Raw genomic sequence first — 19,274 nt, forward strand, 5'->3', positions numbered from 1 at the left:
CACCCCATTTGTTGATAATTTATTTCCCCTGTTACCCATACTCTGTTTTATTTGAGTGTTAAAGAAATTAGTTTCTCTTACTTTTTGGCACTTACCTAATAGAAGTCCTCTTAGTGGAAAAAACCAAAGGATCGTAAGTGAGCGGAGACTATTCAGTTTATTATTTATTCATAGAAGAGAATATGAATATATTTTGTTTGCCCATCATTGCCTTTTTTTATTACTGTATTCTGATGGTTCGCTTTAAGAAACAACCACTCGTACATATAACAAAATATTTTGGTCTAATCTGTGTACTTAAAATACTTGATTTTTTGAGGGGGCTATTTCATATCCAGGTATTATTTATTTTTGAAAGAAAAAAATATTTTTAATCCTCACCTAAGGATATGAAGATATGTTTACTGATTTTAGAGATAGAGGAAGGTCGGGGGAGAGAAGGAGGGGCAGGAGGAGAGGGAGAGACGGAGAGGAGAGAAGAAGAGAGGGGAGAGTAGGAAACATTGGTATGAGAAACATTGATGGGTTGCCTCCCATGGGCACCCTGACTGGGGATGGAACCCACAGCCTACACCTGTGTGCTGACCAGGGATCAGACTGGCAGCCTTCTGGTGTACAGGATGATGCTCCAAGCAACTGAGCCACCCAGCCAGGGGTGCAGTCTTAATCAAGGATTTTTTCTTCCCAGTATACATAAAGATTTTCCTACTAACCTGTGCCCTGAAAGCCCTAATTTGTAAAGCAGTTAAGGCCTTGGCCATCAGTACACTCAAATCTGAATGTGTTATTTTCTACCTAACCCCTCTTCTTTCTCTTAGGTTCTTGAAATACATTCCTATACTTTTGAGAATCTTGGAGTAGATCTTTTCCCTAGGGCTCTTACTGTATGTGTGTGTGTGTAATCTCTTTTATGTGTTGTTAACTGCCTTCCTTTGAGTGGGGTCTGACTTCTAAGGACCCTATGAATGAGTGATGTCCACAATGTCATGTCCATAGCAGGCCTGCTCAGCTTCTGTAGACTCAGGCCTGTGGCTTCTTTTATGCAATCAATCCATCTTATATTTTGTCTTCCATTTTTTCCTACTGCCTTCTATTTTTCCCAGCATTATTGTCTTTTCCAAAGAGCTCTGCCTTCTCATGATGTGCCCAAAGTAGGGCAGTTTCAGTTCTCGTCATTTTTCGCCTCTAGACAAGTTTCAGGCTTAATTTGCTTTACAGCCCTGTGCCCATAGATATTTCCAGCTCATCTGCTCTGTTAAGTCTTTTCCTCTGTAACTCAGTTGATGCTCAGCTTTAGAGTAGGAGGTTAATTCTTCATCCTCAAGTCACTGGGGAGGCCTGCAGTAAGATGTATGGTTTGAACAGTAACCTTACTTGTTGAGATAGATTTGAGCTGCTTCTTCTTTATGATTAACAGCAAACATTTGCAAAGTGACCAGCCATAATTATGAGTGTAGACTCACTGTGGAACACAGGAAGTATAATAAAGGATAATCAAGCAAAGTCAGAAATTAGATTTTATTCTCCTTTATTTCATATATGTAACATTATTGAATATTAGGTATTCTTTCAGATAACTTCTGAATCAGTCATTTACTGCTTTCTATAGTAACACCATCCTAATGATTTTTCTTTGAAGGGGTGGGAATAAGAAAAGTTAATTATTCTTGTGTCTGACTGCCTAAGAGTATATTAAAATACAACACATTTTAGACCTGGAAAGAACTTTGAACTAGTACATAATTGGAAGACCTGAGTTTGCATCCTGTCCTACTACTTTGCTGTGGAACTGTGAACAAGTATTTTAAACTCTTTGAACCTTGGTTTTTCTCATATGTAAAATAAACATAACATTACCTACCTTGTTGTGTGTTCCTCAAAGGATTTATTGTCGGGATCAAACTCATCTGTCCAGCTAGTGTTTTGTTCCTACTTTGTATCAACCAGATGCTATGGGTACAGTAGTGAGTAAAACAAAAATCCTGCCCCGTGAAATGTAATGGAAATAATTCTTGTGAAATGTTTTCTGAGTGGTTATGCCATCCAGCATCCCAGTTTCACAAATCAGGAAGCTAAGGTCCAGAAAGATTAAGTGGTTAGTCCATTGAGTTGGGGGCAGAATTAGAATCAGATTGCTCTTAACAGTCCAGTGTTCTTGCTCCCCCCACCACCCCGTTCCCTGTCTGATATATTATGATGTAGACTAGTTCTTGCTTTCCCCCCATTCCCTGTCTGATATATTATGGTCTAGAGTATTCATCTTAGTCTCCTCACCTTCCTTTCCTCTGTGTAATGCTTTTCCTGTTTTCAATCTGCAATCCCCTTTTCTTTAAATTTCATATTTTTCCCTTTTCTGTCAGTCTGTTATCAAGCTAAATATTTGGGTGATTACAGTCTAAGAGCCAGGTTTCTTCTATCCTAGACTGACCTGAATTTATATCTTTTCTTTGCCATCAGCCTTAAGCTTTGAGTAAATTAATCAGTTCCTCTCAAGTCTTGGTTTCATCTTCTAAAAAGCTGATGATAACTATTTTAGAGGCTGCTTTCAGGCTAAAAACCGCATGTAGTAAAACCCCTGGCATACAGTACGACTTAACAGTTGTTTGTTGGTGCTGTCTCTGTGAATGACTTTTGTTTGCCCTCAGTGGCTTTTTTTATTATTGCTAAAATGTACTTCTTAATAGAGACACTGTGACTATTTTCAATGCCAATATCAAGAAAATTAGGCCTATTTGTAGTCATTCAGATATTTCTTAATCCTTGTTCTGTGCTCTCTGCTATGTACTGTGAAGCATATGACGAGCATTCGTTGTTACTCCTGTCCTTCAAGTTACAACTTTGTATAGGGTTCTTAACTGGGGGCCCACAGAGCACTGAGAATGTATGCAAAACTCTGTTGTGTGTTTTATGTTTCCTATGGAGTGGTTTCTCTAGATTTCATCTTTAAAAAGGGTTATGAACCTAGAAAAAATTTAGAACCACTGAATTCTAGTGTTTATATTTATTTGTCACCTTGGAGGAATCATTACAGAATGTCAGCATAAAATAAAATGCTAGTTTTGAGACAACAGAAAGAAGAGGTCATATTTAGAGTCTAAAGTCTTGGTTTTGAATTCAGCTCTATTATTTATAAAGCTCTATAGCCTTGAATAAGCAGAACGCATGGATTCTTTGAATCTGGTGGTCGCTCGTATGTACTTATCAGGTTGTTGTTAGAATTAAATGACATGACATTTGAGAGAGTACTTTGTAATAATAACACCTCTTGCTAACATTAATACAACATCTGTTACTTTAGTAGCAATTTGTGGAAGAAAACCTTCACAGAGCACTCATTTTTTAATAAATTTTTAATTTAATTTATTTTAGTTGTTGTTCAAGTACCGTTTTTTGCCCTTTACCCCATCCCAGCCCACCCCCCAGCTCTTCCCACCTCCCTCCTGTCTCCACCCACTCCTTGTTATTGTCCATGTGTCCTTTATACTAGTTCCTTCAAACCCTTACCCCCTTCCCCTGAAGCACCAACCCAAAAGAACCTATGCACCCGAATGTTCAAAGCAGCACAATTTACAATAGACAAGTCCTGGAAGCAACTTAGGTGTGCATCAATAAATGAATGGATCAAAAAACTATGGTACATTTACACAATGGAATTCTATGCAGCAGAAAGAAAGGAGCTCCTTCCTACCCTTTGTGACAGCATGGATGGAACTGGAGAGCATTATGCTAAGCGAAATAAGCCAGGCAGTGAAAAACAAATACCCTATGATCTCACCTTTAACAGGAATCTAATCAACAAAGCAAACAAGCAAAATATAACCAATGACACTGAAATTGAGAACAGGCTGACAGGGAATTTCACAGAGCACTCTTGAGTTCTCTGGAACCTGGGTTGAAATAGGCTGGAGCCTTACTTAGCTGATGAATACTTAATAACCTATCTATTTTTATTCCCCCTTCAAATAAGATATTATGACATAGGACAGAAAGCCCGAGACATCTATATTATAATTCTATCTATAACATTAAGTTACAGTGTATTTAAAAGAAAATTTTGTAACATCTATTAGTAAAATAGTAATACTAATTCTTATAGCAAACTTATGGTTGTATGGGACAAATGAGATGATATGTATGAGGCATTTCTTAAAGTACTTGTTAGCCGATAAATAACATTTTGAGCATGTTACTTGACTTTCTGTATTTCAATCTCTGCATTAGTAAAATAAAGTAATTATCCCATAGGGTGGCTATAATGATTATATGGGGGGAAAATACATATAAGACACCACAGGATCTGGTACATAACTGTTTAATACAGGTTAACTTGGTTATTATTTATGTTATTTATTATGTTCCTAGGATATATACGTGGACTCTTTGACGTTATTTTAGTTTGCTTTTATTATTATTTTTTTTGGGGGGGGTGCTGGTAGGAGACAAAATTAAAGCATGTGAAGTGGAAAGAAAGAAAGTCATCACTAAATGGAAGGAAAGAAAGAGCAAATCTAATCTAGAGCTAGAGTGGACCAGAATAACTGATAAAGACCTCATGTGGATTGAGGCCAAAACTGGTCAAGAATGGGTATGTTGGGATAGAGAGAGAGGGATAAAGGACATGCTAGAAAAGAGAAATAGTAGGAGCAGAGTTCTATGAAGGGGGATAAGGTCAGGTGGTAGAAATGGTGAGGATATACAAATGAACAAGGAATCTTGTTGCTCTCCAAAGTGAAACGTGATTACTAGCTCCCTCCATTTTTATTCCCCTTAACCTCAGGATTAGCAGAAAAAAGAGATATTCTAATGCCACTGTGCTCCCTCCTAATGGGTTTTCCTCTGGGGGGAAGAAGTATTGATATGATGTGGGCCCCAAATTCAGTGGTTATGGTGGTAATCATATCATTGTTTCTGAAATGACAGGGGGTATGTTCTGAAAGTTTTGCCATTTTTCTCACTGTATTTTGCCTAAAAATAATAAGTTGTGTGTTCCTAAACTTGTCCAAAAGGCAAGCACAATTTAAATAATGGGCATTTGCAACTATAAAGCTTTATACTCCTTTGCCATTTTATATTCTTTGCCATTTGAAAGCAGCTCAAAACTAATATTAAATGAAAAGGTGATTATTGTCATATCTATTGTAGTAGAGCAAAAATGATTAAGAACCATCTGAATATTTAAAAGAAGGGGAAATAAGTTAATGTTTTTAGATCTACAGAGTAGATGGATTTTTAATTGTGCAGCTGACTCTTGAACAATGTAGGGGTTAGGAGTGCTAACCCCTTGCACAGTCAGATATCTGCATGTAACTCTCAGCTCCCCAAAAACTTAACCTCAGTCCTTCCTCAGTATCCACTGAGGATTGTTTCCAGGACCTCCAGAGATGCTCAGCTCCTTTATATAAAATGGCATAGAACAATGCATATATTTGGCCCTCTGAATTCTTGTATGCAAAACCCAGGAATATGGAGGGCCAACTGTGTATTTATTGGGAAAAAAACAAAACTGCGTATAAATGGACCCAGACAGTTCAAACCTCTGTTCAGGGATCAGCTGCATGTATAATTCACCTGCCGTGCAATTCACCCACTTGAGGTCCGTGCCTTTTAATATATTCACAGAGTTGTGCAACCCTCATTACAATAAATTTAAGAACATTTTACTGACCTGTATCCCCTATCAGTCTCTCCCCCATTTCTCCAAAACTTCCAGCTCTAGGCAACCACTCACTGTATTTTGCCATGTATAATGTACTCCTGTGTGTAATGCTTACCCACGTTTTTGGCCCAGACTTGCAGGAAAAAAATCTTTCGTTTTCATTTCTTAATTCATTTTTTAATTTATTTATATTTAGAAACAAAACCAGTTATCGTATTCCAGAGTAGTATTTTGCGTACGGATATCATTATTATTTTCTAGAGTTAACACTTTTAATGCAAAAGCATAAATCAAAGAATTAAAAACATTTAAGGGCCCTGGCTGGCATAGCTCAGTGGATTGAGCATGGGCTGGGAACCAAAGTGTCCCAGGTTCGATTCCCAGCCAGGGTACATGTCTGGTTTGCAGGCCATAACCCCCAGCAACCGCACATTGATATCTCTCTCTCTCTCCCCCGCACCCCGACTTCCCTCTCTAAAAATAAATAAATAAAATCTTTAAAAAAAAAAAGAATTAAAAACATTTAGGTAGATATGGGATTAACACTACCTGTGTATAAGGAGCATTTTTCCCTCAAAAATTTGGGCAAAAATGTGCAAATTACCTGGCAAAATATGGGTATCATGTTATCTCTGGATTTGCCAATGCAATATGTTGTCTTTTGTGACTGTTTCCTTTCACTTAATGTAGTGTTTTCAAGGTTTATCCATGCTGTAGCCTATAGTAATGGTTATTTATAAGAATAACAGTTGATTTTATAGGTATACCACATCTTGTTTATTCATCAGTTGAGGGGTATTTGGATTGTTTCCACCTTTTGGATATTTTGAAGAATGCCACTGTGAGCATTGGTGTACAAGTTTTTGTGGTCATATGGTAACTCTGTTTAACTTTTTGAGAAACTGCAAACTTTTAAAAAGTGTGTTAGTTCTCACCAACAATGTATTGTTGCGTTCGCACCAACAATGCAATGTTTTGTATTGGAGGGTTTCAATATCTCCATGTTCTCATCTATACTTATTACTCTTTTTTTCCCCTTCATTCTCACTCTAGGGCATGCTTAGAAAGAGGAAGGAGAAAAGGGGGGGAGGTTCAGAGGGATGAGGGGGGAGAGAGAAGGAGACAGAGAGAGAGAGAAACACTGATGTTAGAGAGAAACATTAGTCATTGGTCCACTGCCTCCCACTCACACCTCTACTGGGGATGGAACTGAGGCATGTGCCCTGACTGGGAATTGGACCCACAACCTTCTGGTGTATGGGATGATGCTCCAACCAACTGAGCCATCTGGCCAGGGCTTGTCTGTCTTTTTTGTATTAGCCCTCCTAGTGGGTGTGAAGTGGCATTTCAGTATGGTGTTTATTTGTATTTCCCTGATAGCTAACAGTATTGAGCATCTTTTCTTGTGCTTATTAGTCATTTGTATTATCTTCTTTAGGGAATGTCTATTGAGATTGTTTCCCCATTTTTTAATTACTTGTTATTTTATTACTGAGTGTACTGCTGCTTATTTCTGTAAATAGTGTTATTGGACAGTCATTCTTATTCGTTTGCATTTTGTCCATGGCTGTACTACAATGGTGGACAGATTTGTAACTATGAAGCAATGATACTTGTTTCCTTGTGTGATTGCTAATTTAGTTCCAGTAAAACAGGAATTTTCCATATATTTGGGGGGATTATATTAGAGGATAATATTGATAGTAAATTTAATATAAATTCAAGAATGTTGTGGAAAAAATCAGTTTATTTTATATTCATTCCTTAAAACTGAATCCTTATAGATTTTAAAAGGGAAACAAAGATGCTCTAAAGAGATGTAACATGTAGTATTTATGAGTGAGTTGACATTACAAGAAGGGGAATTCTTTTAGTGGATTTAGGAACAAGCTTATAATTCTTTGCCTTTAAAATTTGACTCAAATTCAATTTCAGATTGATGCTTTTGACAATGTAAAAAAGTAGTTTCTCAAAAACTACATCCTCTAGAAGGATGGAAACAAGTAAAGGTTTATTGTATTTTTTTAAGATTTTATTTATTTATTTTTAGAGAGTGGGGAAAGGAGGGAGAAAGAAAAGGAGAGAAATATTGATGCAGGGTAAATGTAGATCTGTTGCCTGTTGCACACCCAACCGAGACCTAGCCTGCATCCCACTGAGCCACACCAGTCAGGGCTGCTTACGTATTTTAAAGAGCATATCCTTTCCGATAGTGAATTATGAGGGAGAAGTTACTGCCTGATTCAGTGGCTTAAGCAAGAAGGAATTTATTCTTTCACAAGTAGGCTACTGCTTTGAACAGAAGATGCCTGTGGGTCAATTGATAAAAACGACCTCTAGTGGAATACAACTTTCCTCAGAATCTCCTCAGCGATGCTTGTCAAAATCTACCCAGAAAAACCATGAACTTTATTACACTAATGATTTGTTAATGTCTGATTTTTCTATATAAAAAAATATATGTATGAATATATATATGTATATACATACACACATACTATTTAGTAAACAGCATACTGTGGCATTCTTAACTGTTTTTAAGTAAGGTGTTAATAGTCATTTCTGTGAAAAAGTAATGTTACATCAGGAACATAACATTTATTATAGGATTGTTTCTATGGGAAAGGCAGTTTTTACTTTTATCATTTTGACATAAAGGACCTTTTCCAGGAAAGTATTCTGCCAAGAATGTGAAGATTGCCTTCACTGCCAAATGGTCACCCACTTCTTTAGTCAGTCAAGTCTACAGGACGCCTTTCACACACGCCGTGTTCATTCCCTCTCTTCCACTCATTCCTGTATCGTTTGTTCTGGATTTGGATACTACTTATTCTTTAATCCTATTTAAGTTACAACATATTACTTAATTAACCTCTACTTATTTCAGTGTATGGTTATTGTCATCAAAATTTTAAGCTATTTTTGGAATGGTACCAATTCTGTACTACTACAGTAGAAATTCCTTTAACTTACATTTAGCCAATATTCTCCCATTCCCTTTGTAAGACATCCAGACTTATGCCCCTAGCAATAAAGCTAGGCTGTCGGACCACTTTCTAGTACTTCTGCCTAATTCTGCTTTCACCTTTTGAGTCCTAAGCTTATGAAAAGTCAGTTGTATGATGCCTGGGCCCTGCCCTCAAAAAGTCTGATGCAACTGGTTTGTGGTATGAGCTGAACATTTGTGATTTACAGGAGGACAGTTGTGTGTTGAAAAAGAAAATTGCATTGGTTTGGCCAGAAAGTCCATTTAGTTTTTTTCCGTAAAATAAAAGACACGTTTTCCATTTTCATTGATTTGGATATTTTGAGTATGTTGGCTATCTCCCGCTATTGACTTGTAGGGGTAGAGGCCAGGGGTGCTGCTAAACACCTTCCAGTGTATAGGACAACCCCACAGCAAAGAATTATTTGGCCACAATGTCAGTAGAACCAAGAAACTTCGCAAACCACTTTTGAAACATTTGATCAGTCACAGCACTTTCTCCATGTACTGCACAAAGCTTTTTTTTTGCATTTCAGTTGAATTTTTACCTTTCTTGAAATATTAAAGCATAACATGCCAAAAATGTTGCGTATCTTCTTCCATTTTCAATATTAAAATGGCTGCACAAAAATTCATCAGTTTTGATAAGGTTTTTTAAATGCATGCTTGTATGACAGCTGTCACTATTCATTCTAACAGGATTGTTTCCAATGAAGTTAAAAACAACTAAGTACTACTAGAGCTGTCATATGGAAAAAACTAAATGACATTTTTGGCCAACCCAATATTTCCTTCTGAACCTATGTATCCCAGTTATACTTTAATTTTTTCTTTACTTTTATTATCAACACTAGTACAGATGTCCCTATTTTCACCCCTTTGTCCACCTCCACCCAGCTTTCATCCCCTCTTCCCTCTGGCCATCACCACACTGTTGTCTGTGTCTGTGGGTCGTGCATATATGTTCTTTGGCTAGTCCCTTCCCCTTCATTCATTTAGTCTCCCCCTCTTCTACAGTTATTCTTTTAATTATAATCATATAATTTAATTCATTCTCGTACCGATTGAAGAAATACGAGTATGGCATGGTAGTTCCTATAAAAACTAAGTTACTTGCTTTGGAATTTTACTTATAGCCAGTTGCTAGATAGATTGTAGTTGGATTAGGTGTGCAAAAGATGGCTATGAAATATTGGTGAAAAGTTTTGAAGGACTCTTAATTCAGATTTGTTCACAAATGTCTTTAGTTGGCATGCCATTTAAAAGAAACTGGAAACAACTTTTGCAGTGTGGGAATGATTTATTCATGACAAAGGCTACATTAATATCACTAAGTAAAACATTAGTCAAATAAAAGGTTTTAACCTTATGTTAACAGATTTATATGATTTAAGTTAAAATGAAATATATTCATAACTTTCTCTTTTGATCAAAGATTTTGATTTACAAGTACTTACCAGTTACCAGTTTTTCATGTACTCTGTTCGTGTGTGTATGTGTGTGTGTGAATGGGTATTTAGTTACTATAATCATACATTTTTAAAACTGTAAGAGTCCTTAGTGAAAACAAACCCTGGGAAGTGATATGACTTGCTGAATTTCACAACTAATGAAATGGTGAATCTTCCTTGAATTAAGGGCATATGTCTATATGCTAGTCCAGTGCTCTTTATTACAGAAGTAGTTAATTTTGGTGGTATTTTTGTGATGATAAGCTGTACACTGCTTAGAATAGATAGCCATTTATATAATCTCAATATCAGTCCACATATTTGGGACATTCATTGCCTTTTTTAGGCATAGCATTAAGTAGCTTTGGGGTTTAGAGAGGCAGAAAAAAGTTCTTCAGTTTATGTTCTATTTCAGAACTTAAAGGTGTAAAGAAGCAACTGCTGTGAGTGTCGTGGGGTCATTCTCCAAGCACCTGTTCACAGTGCTCTGCCCGTGAAAGAGGAATCGATGAATCAATATGTATTGAGTGCCTCCTGATGTTCAGCACATTATTCAGCCACTGTGGATAAAATGAACACAGACTAGAACAAAGTCCCCGACTTCCTGAGATTTTTATCTCAGCAATTGAATTTATTTCTAGCAATTGAGTTATCTAACTGCACATTAAAGTGCTATAAAAAGTGAAAAAATCAGTGCTATGAGAATGTGTAGCCGGAGATCCAGACCTGGTCTGAAGGATTAAGGCAGAGGGTAAGGGTCACCGAAAGCTGACATGTGGTATTGATGTTTTAGTTGAACTCTAAAGTCTTAAGTGGGAATCATCAAGTGACTGTGGTGGAGAGAAGGGACATGCGTGGAGAGTGGGCAGGGGTGAGCAAACTTGGCAGAGGGAATAGTCTGTCCAGAGACACTGAGATAAGAAAAGGCATATTCAAGTTTGAGAAATGAAAAGAAAGCCCCTGAGTGTGCAGGACAGAAGGGAAGGAAGAGGGCGGAACAGGTGATGATCAGGAAATGGGCATTGGCCAGGGATGCAAGATTTTACAGAAGGTATTTGTGCTCAGGCCTAAGATCAGTGGAGAATTATTGAGAGGTTTTTTAAGCTTTTATTATGTACGATGACATTTGTATTTAAAGTGATCATCCTGGCTGCTCTGTGGAAATAGAATAGATCGAGACAAGATATGCAGGCAACCAATTAAAAGGCAAGGAATAGAATCTTTCTGTTACAGGTGAAGATAAAGGCATGCGAAATAAATGGTCAGAGAGGCACATATTATAGTTTGGCTTTTGCTTTTATGCTTAAATTAAAACTCTATTGCCTTTTTACATCCCTCATTGACCGCATAATTCTTGCACCCATTTTGTCAAGTATGTAAGCTTCAGGAGCCTACCACAATTTTTTATTTTCAAGGTAGGATTGACTACGTCACTTACCCTCTTGATCATATAGGAAATATGCTCTCTTATTTTTTAAATTCAAATATGAAAGCTCATAAGTAATAATAGAATGCTAGTATAGGTAATAGGGTTGATTGTGTTTTTATTAGAATAGGAATCATGGGGAATATTTTAAATAAAGTGAAAAAGAACTTTGACCGTAAGCATAACTTAAGAATAATTGACATTAAGAACTCTACTAGAGAGCTGTTTGTACATCAGTAGAAGAAAGTATGGCAGTTACATAAATCAAATGATGTTTTTGATTTATATTCATGTTTCATTTATTACATATTTATCATATACCCATAATTTTAGGAAGCACTTCACTTTCATCAAAATATTTTCAGATTTTGTTAATACAAAAACTATAAATTAGGCATTTTCCTAATTTATAAATGGGAAGAAATGTGTTGCTGTTCTTATCTTTCTAACGTGGAAAAGTTCCTTTTAGTTGAGATTTACATTAGGTTTGCATGTAGTCAGTGGAAATGAGTAAAGAAGAGGGAAAATAATGACCTTGGATAGAGGTACAGAATACTGTGTTCACTGTTTTCCCCACCCTAAGCATATATGTATATTGAAAGTAAAAATCTATATTTAAAATAATGTTTATATACTTGCATTCGTCTTTAATTTTGACTAATTGTAAGTGTCATTACCTCCTCTATAGTGATGGGTTATAGAATTGATCTGGGCTTAAAATGCCTTGTAAAATTAGTAAATTTTATTTTGTTTGAAAATTTCAATGTTATATATATTGCATTGTACCCTGAAATGGAACAGATCTTACTTGAAACAGTATATATTCTCCTTTTTCTAAATTTGTTAAAAGGAACCTTTTATGGATTAAATGAGCTAAGGTAATGGCTTATATCAAGTAAATTGTGGTTTTATAAAATTTTCAGTATGTATTATTTGGCACAAATATTCATAATAAAGTTTTTTGAAAGGTGCTTATATAGATTGTGATTTTTTTAAATAAAGAGACTCTACATATTGCTAGGTTTAAGTTCTTACATTAGTTTTTATGTTGAGGCTGAATATTGTTACCAAGTTTAGTACATACTTATTATATACATGGCTCTCTCTTCTAAACAATGTTAACCCTCCTCAGATCCCTGAGTTCAGGTTCCCTGTTACAGTTAATTTACTTTCTTCACACATATATTACAAAATAAGAGCTGTGTATATATTTTTTAATTAGTATATGAGTGTTAATAACTTTTTTGTTTGAAAACAACTCGTATATTCCTCTATACCATTTCCTTTTAAAGGCTTTCTCTCAAAAAGTGACAGCTTAATCAAGTCATTTTCTTCACTAGCTTCTTTATTGCACATTTGTGGGTAATTAACATAATGAATTATGGTACACTTTTTTCTGGTTCCCGCTTTGCCCAGCATCTTCATGAATAGACTCTTTGTCTTGTATCTACTTAGTTTGTTTCTAAAAGAGTAAATTAATTTTAGTGTTAATTTAAGGTAAACAAAATTAAGAATGTTTAAAAATACCCCTTAATCCAAGGAGAAGTGCAAACTGTTGCATTTGTATTTGTTTCACTGTTGTACTAAATTAACAGTCTTTCTCTTTTTCTTTAATCTTCACTTGAGTGTATGTTTGAGAGAGAGAGAGAGAGAAACAGATGTGAGAGTGAAACATCGATTGGTTACCTCTCATGCATGCCTGGACCAGGGATGGAACCCACAATCTAGATATGTGCCCTGGTGTGGTATCAAGCCTGCGACCTTTTGGTGTATGGGATGATGCTACAACAAACTGAGCTACCTGGCCAGGGCAAATTAGCAGTGTCTCTGGAGGTCTGTTGTGTTTAAGATAGAGTACTATATGTACTTTTTTATGGCTAAATATGGCCACATTCTTTAAGCCATTTCTGTGTTATTTTGAATACACAAGTTTTTAAGTGCTAGACTATGCAAGCAGAAACCAATCAGGTTCCTTCCAAAGGTATTTAGCTTGGAACTTGCCTATATAACTAAAAAGAAGAATGTGGGGAATTCATAAAGGGTTGAAAAAGAACCAAGAAATATTTCAGGTGCTTTTTTATTTTTTATAGATTTTTTGGGGGGTGACATTTATTTTTTATTGATTTTTGGGAGGGGGTTGGCATTGGTTAATAAACCCATGCAGGTTTAAGTGATACAATTCAATAAAACATTATCTGCATTCTGCATTGTACCCTCACCACCCGAAGTCAAGTCTCTTTCCCTTCCCATTTATCCTCCCTTTGCCCACGTCCACCTTTGCTCACACCCTTTCTGTCTGGCTATTGCCATACTCTTGTTTGTGTCTGTGTATCTCTATATATACATATTTATTTATGCTTATACATATATATATATTTATGCTTAATCTCTTCACCTATTTTCACCCAGCCCAATGCCCCTCCCCTCTGACAGCTGTCAGTCTACTGTTTTTTTTGTTTTTTTTTAGCTTTTTATTTATTTATTTTTAGAGATAGGGGAAGAGAGGGAGAGAAACATCAATGTGTGGTTGCCTCTCGTGCGCCCCCTACTGGGGAACTTGGCCTGCAATCCAGGCATATGTCCTGATGGGAATTTGAACTGGTGACCCTGTGGTTTGCAGGCCGGTACTCAGTCCACTGAGTCACACCAGCTCGTCTCAGTCTACTCTTTTAAAAGCAAGCAGAAACAGTATGAATTCCTAATGTTTTCTTATATCTGGGTTGAGAAATTAATTGTATAATATACTTGTTAGACTCATTTCATATTTAACTGGAAAAAATATTATATTTTTCTATTTTAATTTTAAGCTTTGGCACATAAAATACCTAATATTGCTTGAAGTCTTAGTCAAATACATTTGTACACCTTGGGTCTTGTGAAAGGAAAGTCCTAAGATATAACAGTAATTAAATGATCAAAACCTCAGTATACATAAACTTAATTAGCCTCTGATAATGTTTTCTTTTACATGTCATTAAAAATGAATTTATATTTTTTGATTGAAAAGCATTTATATAATGCTTTTATGTAATGTGTTTTTTATAAGGTCAAAAGAAATAGACTGGCAGCCTTATTTTACTACACGCATTGTGGATGACTTTGGCACACACCTACGAGTATTTAGAAAGGCTCAACAAAAGATAACAGAGAAAGATGATCAAGTAACAGGTAATATCTTTATTTCTGAAAACTACGATTTTCAAATCTGTTTTTCTTTATCATTCATTATATCTTGAATTATTCCTTTCTTCATGCAGGCACAGCAGAAGATCTCGTAGATACCTTCTTTGAAGTTGAAGTTGAAATGGAGAAGGACGTTTGCCGTGATCTAGTGTGCACTTCTCCCAAAGATGAAGAAGGTTCCGTTTTCAGTTTCACTCTTTTGAAAACGGCAACTATTCAAATTGGTCAGACAAGTTAGCAGAACCAGTGAACAAATACAAGGGTGAAATTATTTTTACAGGACAGGTAGCATAGTGAAGATACCTTTACTCTTCATTTTATTTTATCTTTTTAATTCTTAAAAGTAGTTTAAAAAAATAGTTCCCTTTTTTTTGTTTTAAAGGTTGTCTATGAAAGTTAAAGATGGTAATTAAAGATTACCTTTCTTGTCCTGTAAAATATAACTAGCATAAACATTTTATAATTATAAATTTTTTGATCTATACTAATTTTATCTTCACCTTGAATTTATTTTTTTCTTAGAGAATATATCTGTTACCCTAAAATATCTTCTAATGGAATGTTTACAGTGATTTTAAGTAAAATTGATAGAGTTGAATGAACTTGTCTTCTTTGTGGGAAGTTAGCACAGATAAGCTTTAGCTGAGGATGTTGTGTTCCTGCGAGTTTTTCCTACTTGGCATTTTTTTGTTTGTTTTGATAAACAGGTATCAGCTATGTAATTATGTCCCCATGAAGTGTCAGCATATGAATAACTACAGAAAAGCATTTCTAGTTGTGGAAATTGTCTTTGATTTTTATAATTTGCTTAACATTTTGATTTCTTTATTTTTGCCTTTTTTTACCTCTTTTTTATTTTCTTCATTCCTTCTTGTACAGTTTAATTTTTAATTGCCATTTATTTGCACTGATACAAAAATAACTACATGTAACAAATAGATACAAAGATGTGCAGTACTTTTATGTAAACTGAGCCCTCATAAATCAGCAAATTTGAAGAGCATACTCTTTTATTTTTTTGTTATTACCTGCCAAGATAGAAGAGATTCTCAAAAGAAGAACTATAGGTGTATTTTAAATGTGCAAATAATTTTTAAGTATGCAAACATAATTAGTGTGGTAGAGTACATAATACATGGTATAACTTAAGTTGTTTCAGGGGCACCTTTGTAATTGAAGATTTTTTTTTTAAAGATTTTATTTACTTTTAGAGAGGGAAGGGAGGGAGATAGAGAGAGAGAGAGAAACATCGATGTGCGGTTGCTGGGGGTCATGGCCTGCAACCCAGGTATGTACCCTGACTGGGAATCAAACCTGCGACACTTTTGTTCGCAGCCCGAGCTCAAGCTACTGAGCTACGCCAGCCAGGGCTAATTGAAGATTTTTAATGATTAAAAAAGTGGGTGAAACTGAGCACAATTAAAATATCATTTTGGTTAATGAGTAGTTACTGTTGGAGAAAAATGAAGGAATTTTTAATGAATACTGATATGTACTAATTAATTACTAAAATAATAAGCCAGTATAATCAGGAAACTGCTTATTTCTACCTTTATATGTTTGTTTTATATTAAGAATAGGTAGAGGTTCATATTTTCTAATGTTACTATAGCTACCTTTCTTATTTCTAGGATTCCTAAGGGATTTGTGTGAGGTCTTACTATATTTATTGCTACCTCCTGGAGATTTCCAGAACAAGATCATGCGGTACTTTGTCAGGGTAAGCTTAAACTCCTACCAGATAAATGGCTGTAAAGAAACGTAGAGTAGTATTTCTCAAAAGTTCTGGTCCCTGGACCCCATTACAATCTTTTAAAAATTATTGAGGCTCCCAGAGAGCTTTATTTATGTGGTTTTTACCTATCAATATTTACCATATTAGAAATTAAAACTAAGAAATTTTGAAACACAAGAATATACAAATTTCCACTCCATTAGTTAAATGCTACCATCACATCTTGTTTCATTTGAAAGTATGACTGTAAGCTTGTCTCCCCCAACTTCCCAGTGGTCCCTGGGCAACACTTTGAGAACTGTTTGACTTAGTTAGGTACTTGGATTTTTGGTTATGCCAAGATATTTTAATTTTTCTTTAATATTTCTTTACCTATAAATTTAAGCTAATTAAATTAGGCTAATTCAAATAATACCTCTGGTTAGAAACTTAAAAAAAAAGCTGAGTAGCTGAGATTTTGCTTCTTATAATTGGAAAATTAATAAGAAAGATGAAAACAGTAGTCTGGGACTTTCAGTTCCCTGGCCATAATATAAACCTTTGGAGTAAATATTAAGAGGCAGAGGAATAATATTTTGGCTTTGGCTGCTGCTTATGATTGAGAAATGCTAGCTACATAAGACCTTATATGGTTGTGAATGGATAAAATGGAAGTTTCCAGTTTTTCTGAAAATAAAACTTTGGATCTCTTTAGCCTGACTTTCTGCGAAACAAAATTTCAATTCCTAAGGTGTGCTTTTAAGCTTGGATGCTATTATTTAAGCAATACCATACAATTTCCTAATACCTACCTGTCTTGAGTCCAATTCACTTGTCAGGCAGAGTAATGGTACTTTGAAGTCAGTAGAAAATACTTGGTTTTGATGAGAAGAATCCACTAGATTAAATATTGTTAAGACCAGTTATTTGGGCTAGTTGGTTTTCTAGTAAACAGCTGGAATACCTATCACAAGATTCGTCGCCACCACTAAAGGACGATGTTACTAATTCGTCTTAGCTCAAATCCATGGTAGCTCTGTTAGTGTCTTAGCAGCACTCCACGGGGCTGGCTATCTTTGCCTTCTTGAAACTGTCTCTCTTGGGTTCCCTGTCATTGCTGTTTCCTGATGTTTTGCCTCCATTTTGTCTCCTTTTTAGTCACCTTTATAGGTTTTAACTCATCTTCTACATAGCTTTTAAATATGCAAAGTATTCAAGCCTCTAGGCTTTAAACACCATCCAAATGCTAATATCTTCCAGATTAATAGAGTTAGGCCAGACTTCCCTTCTGAGCTCCAGGCTACTCTGACCAGCTGACCACCGAAATCACCATTTTATTGACTTATAGCCCTTTTAAACTTTAAATGTCCAAAATGGAAATCTTATTCTTGCCTCTAGATCCTGTCTGCCTTTTAGAAGTTTCCCCATCCCAGTAAATGTAAGACCTACCATCCAGCAAATTTTTCACATGTCAGGTCCCTTTAGGAGCTAACAAGGCCTGTGTGATATGGCTTTGTTTACCTTTCTGACCTTCATGCTGTAAAGTCATTGTGTTTCAGCTGCACTGGCTTTTTCTCCATAAGTGTCTCATCCTCTGTTCTTCCCCCTGTTCTTCTGGGGAAAAAAAAAGAGTTTCTTTATTTTCTTGGCTGAATTGTATTCATCTCTCCTTTCTCACTTCCTCAGAAATGCCTCCCCTGACCTCTCATAATTCCCTGTTACTAGAGCTCATTACTCAGTTGATTCCCTTATAGCACTCTCCATATTTTAAAAAGAGAATCTGGTTGTTGTGTTTACTCACTTGATGCCTCTTTCCCCCATAAAGACAGGGGCCATGTATTTGTATTTATCATTGTTATGTCCTTGGTGGTCCTCTCAGTAGCTGTCAGACAGCAGATGCCCAGTCAGAAAATCATTTTGATGTTACGAGGAAACGTGTTTGCCCTTCTTGCTGGCTGTGGTACACACGTCACTGCAGCTTCCTGAAGATTAAGCTGACCTTTAGGGTCCATGAATAAAGATCTGCCTTGTTACATGAGGTTATAGTTTAAAATAAGTAGAATTGTTTAAAGAGAAAATATGTTTTGCTATAGGTTTTTTTTAGACCAGCATTTCATTTGTTTTTGGTAGAATCTAATTGAGTATAATTGTAGAGCACTACATTCAACAAATTAGTTTTTTCCTTTTAATTTGATAGGTCTTAATCAGTTTTCTTTTGCTGGTAATACATGTTTACCCCAAAGGTTTTTTTTTAAGATTAACACATAACTACTACTACTTTTTTTTTTTTTTTTGTATAGACCCTTGGCCTAACTAGAGCCCCTATAGGAATTGTTGAGTTATATGGTGACATCTTGACTAACCAAATCCTTTTTGAGGCAAATTAAAAGATTATACTAGTTTACTAAAACAGATTGACTAATTGCATTAACTAATAAGAAGCATTAAATTGATTTAAAATTCTATACCATATATATTTTTAATCATTTTGAAAAGCAACTTCAAAAAATTTTTATTTATGTGTTTTCTTCTTACAAAGAACATTTTGAGACTTGAGCATTGGGCCAGAGACATAATTTGAAGAAAGGAATTATATAAATACTGAAAACAATTTTTAAGCCTTGAAAGAATAAGCAAATCCTTCTAATTTGAGACTGTAAGATGTCTCAAAAGACACCTCAGAAAGTTAGTTGAGCCTTTATTAGTACCTTTTGGAATTATTAATTCATCATGGTGAAATAGTTGTCAGAGACTTGTATAGCTTACAGAATTAGAATTTATAACATTTCTCTAAAGGAAAATAAAGTATAGTCCACCTTCTGTGAACTTACATCACAAAATGGTCCAGGTAAATTAGA

The 19,274-nt window shown here is 35.5% G+C and overlaps 1 protein-coding gene across 2 annotated transcripts in view; it reads left to right on the forward strand.

Annotated features, from left to right (window-relative positions):
* SNX13 (sorting nexin 13) overlaps positions 1 to 19,274 on the forward strand; it is a 123,251-nt gene that overhangs the window by 46,293 nt on the left and 57,684 nt on the right. For both annotated transcript variants that reach the window (XM_045827322.1, XM_045827323.1), the window contains exons 6-8: positions 14,566 to 14,687; positions 14,777 to 14,878; positions 16,334 to 16,422. In XM_045827322.1, the coding sequence (XP_045683278.1) occupies positions 14,566 to 14,687; positions 14,777 to 14,878; positions 16,334 to 16,422 (313 nt within the window). The remainder of the gene's footprint in view (positions 1 to 14,565; positions 14,688 to 14,776; positions 14,879 to 16,333; positions 16,423 to 19,274) is intronic.

The sequence above is a fragment of the Phyllostomus hastatus genome, unplaced genomic scaffold, assembly GCF_019186645.2.
Source record: "Phyllostomus hastatus isolate PE091 unplaced genomic scaffold, TTU_PhHast_1.1 phas_scaffold_78, whole genome shotgun sequence".
Lineage (NCBI taxonomy): Eukaryota > Metazoa > Chordata > Mammalia > Chiroptera > Phyllostomidae > Phyllostomus > Phyllostomus hastatus.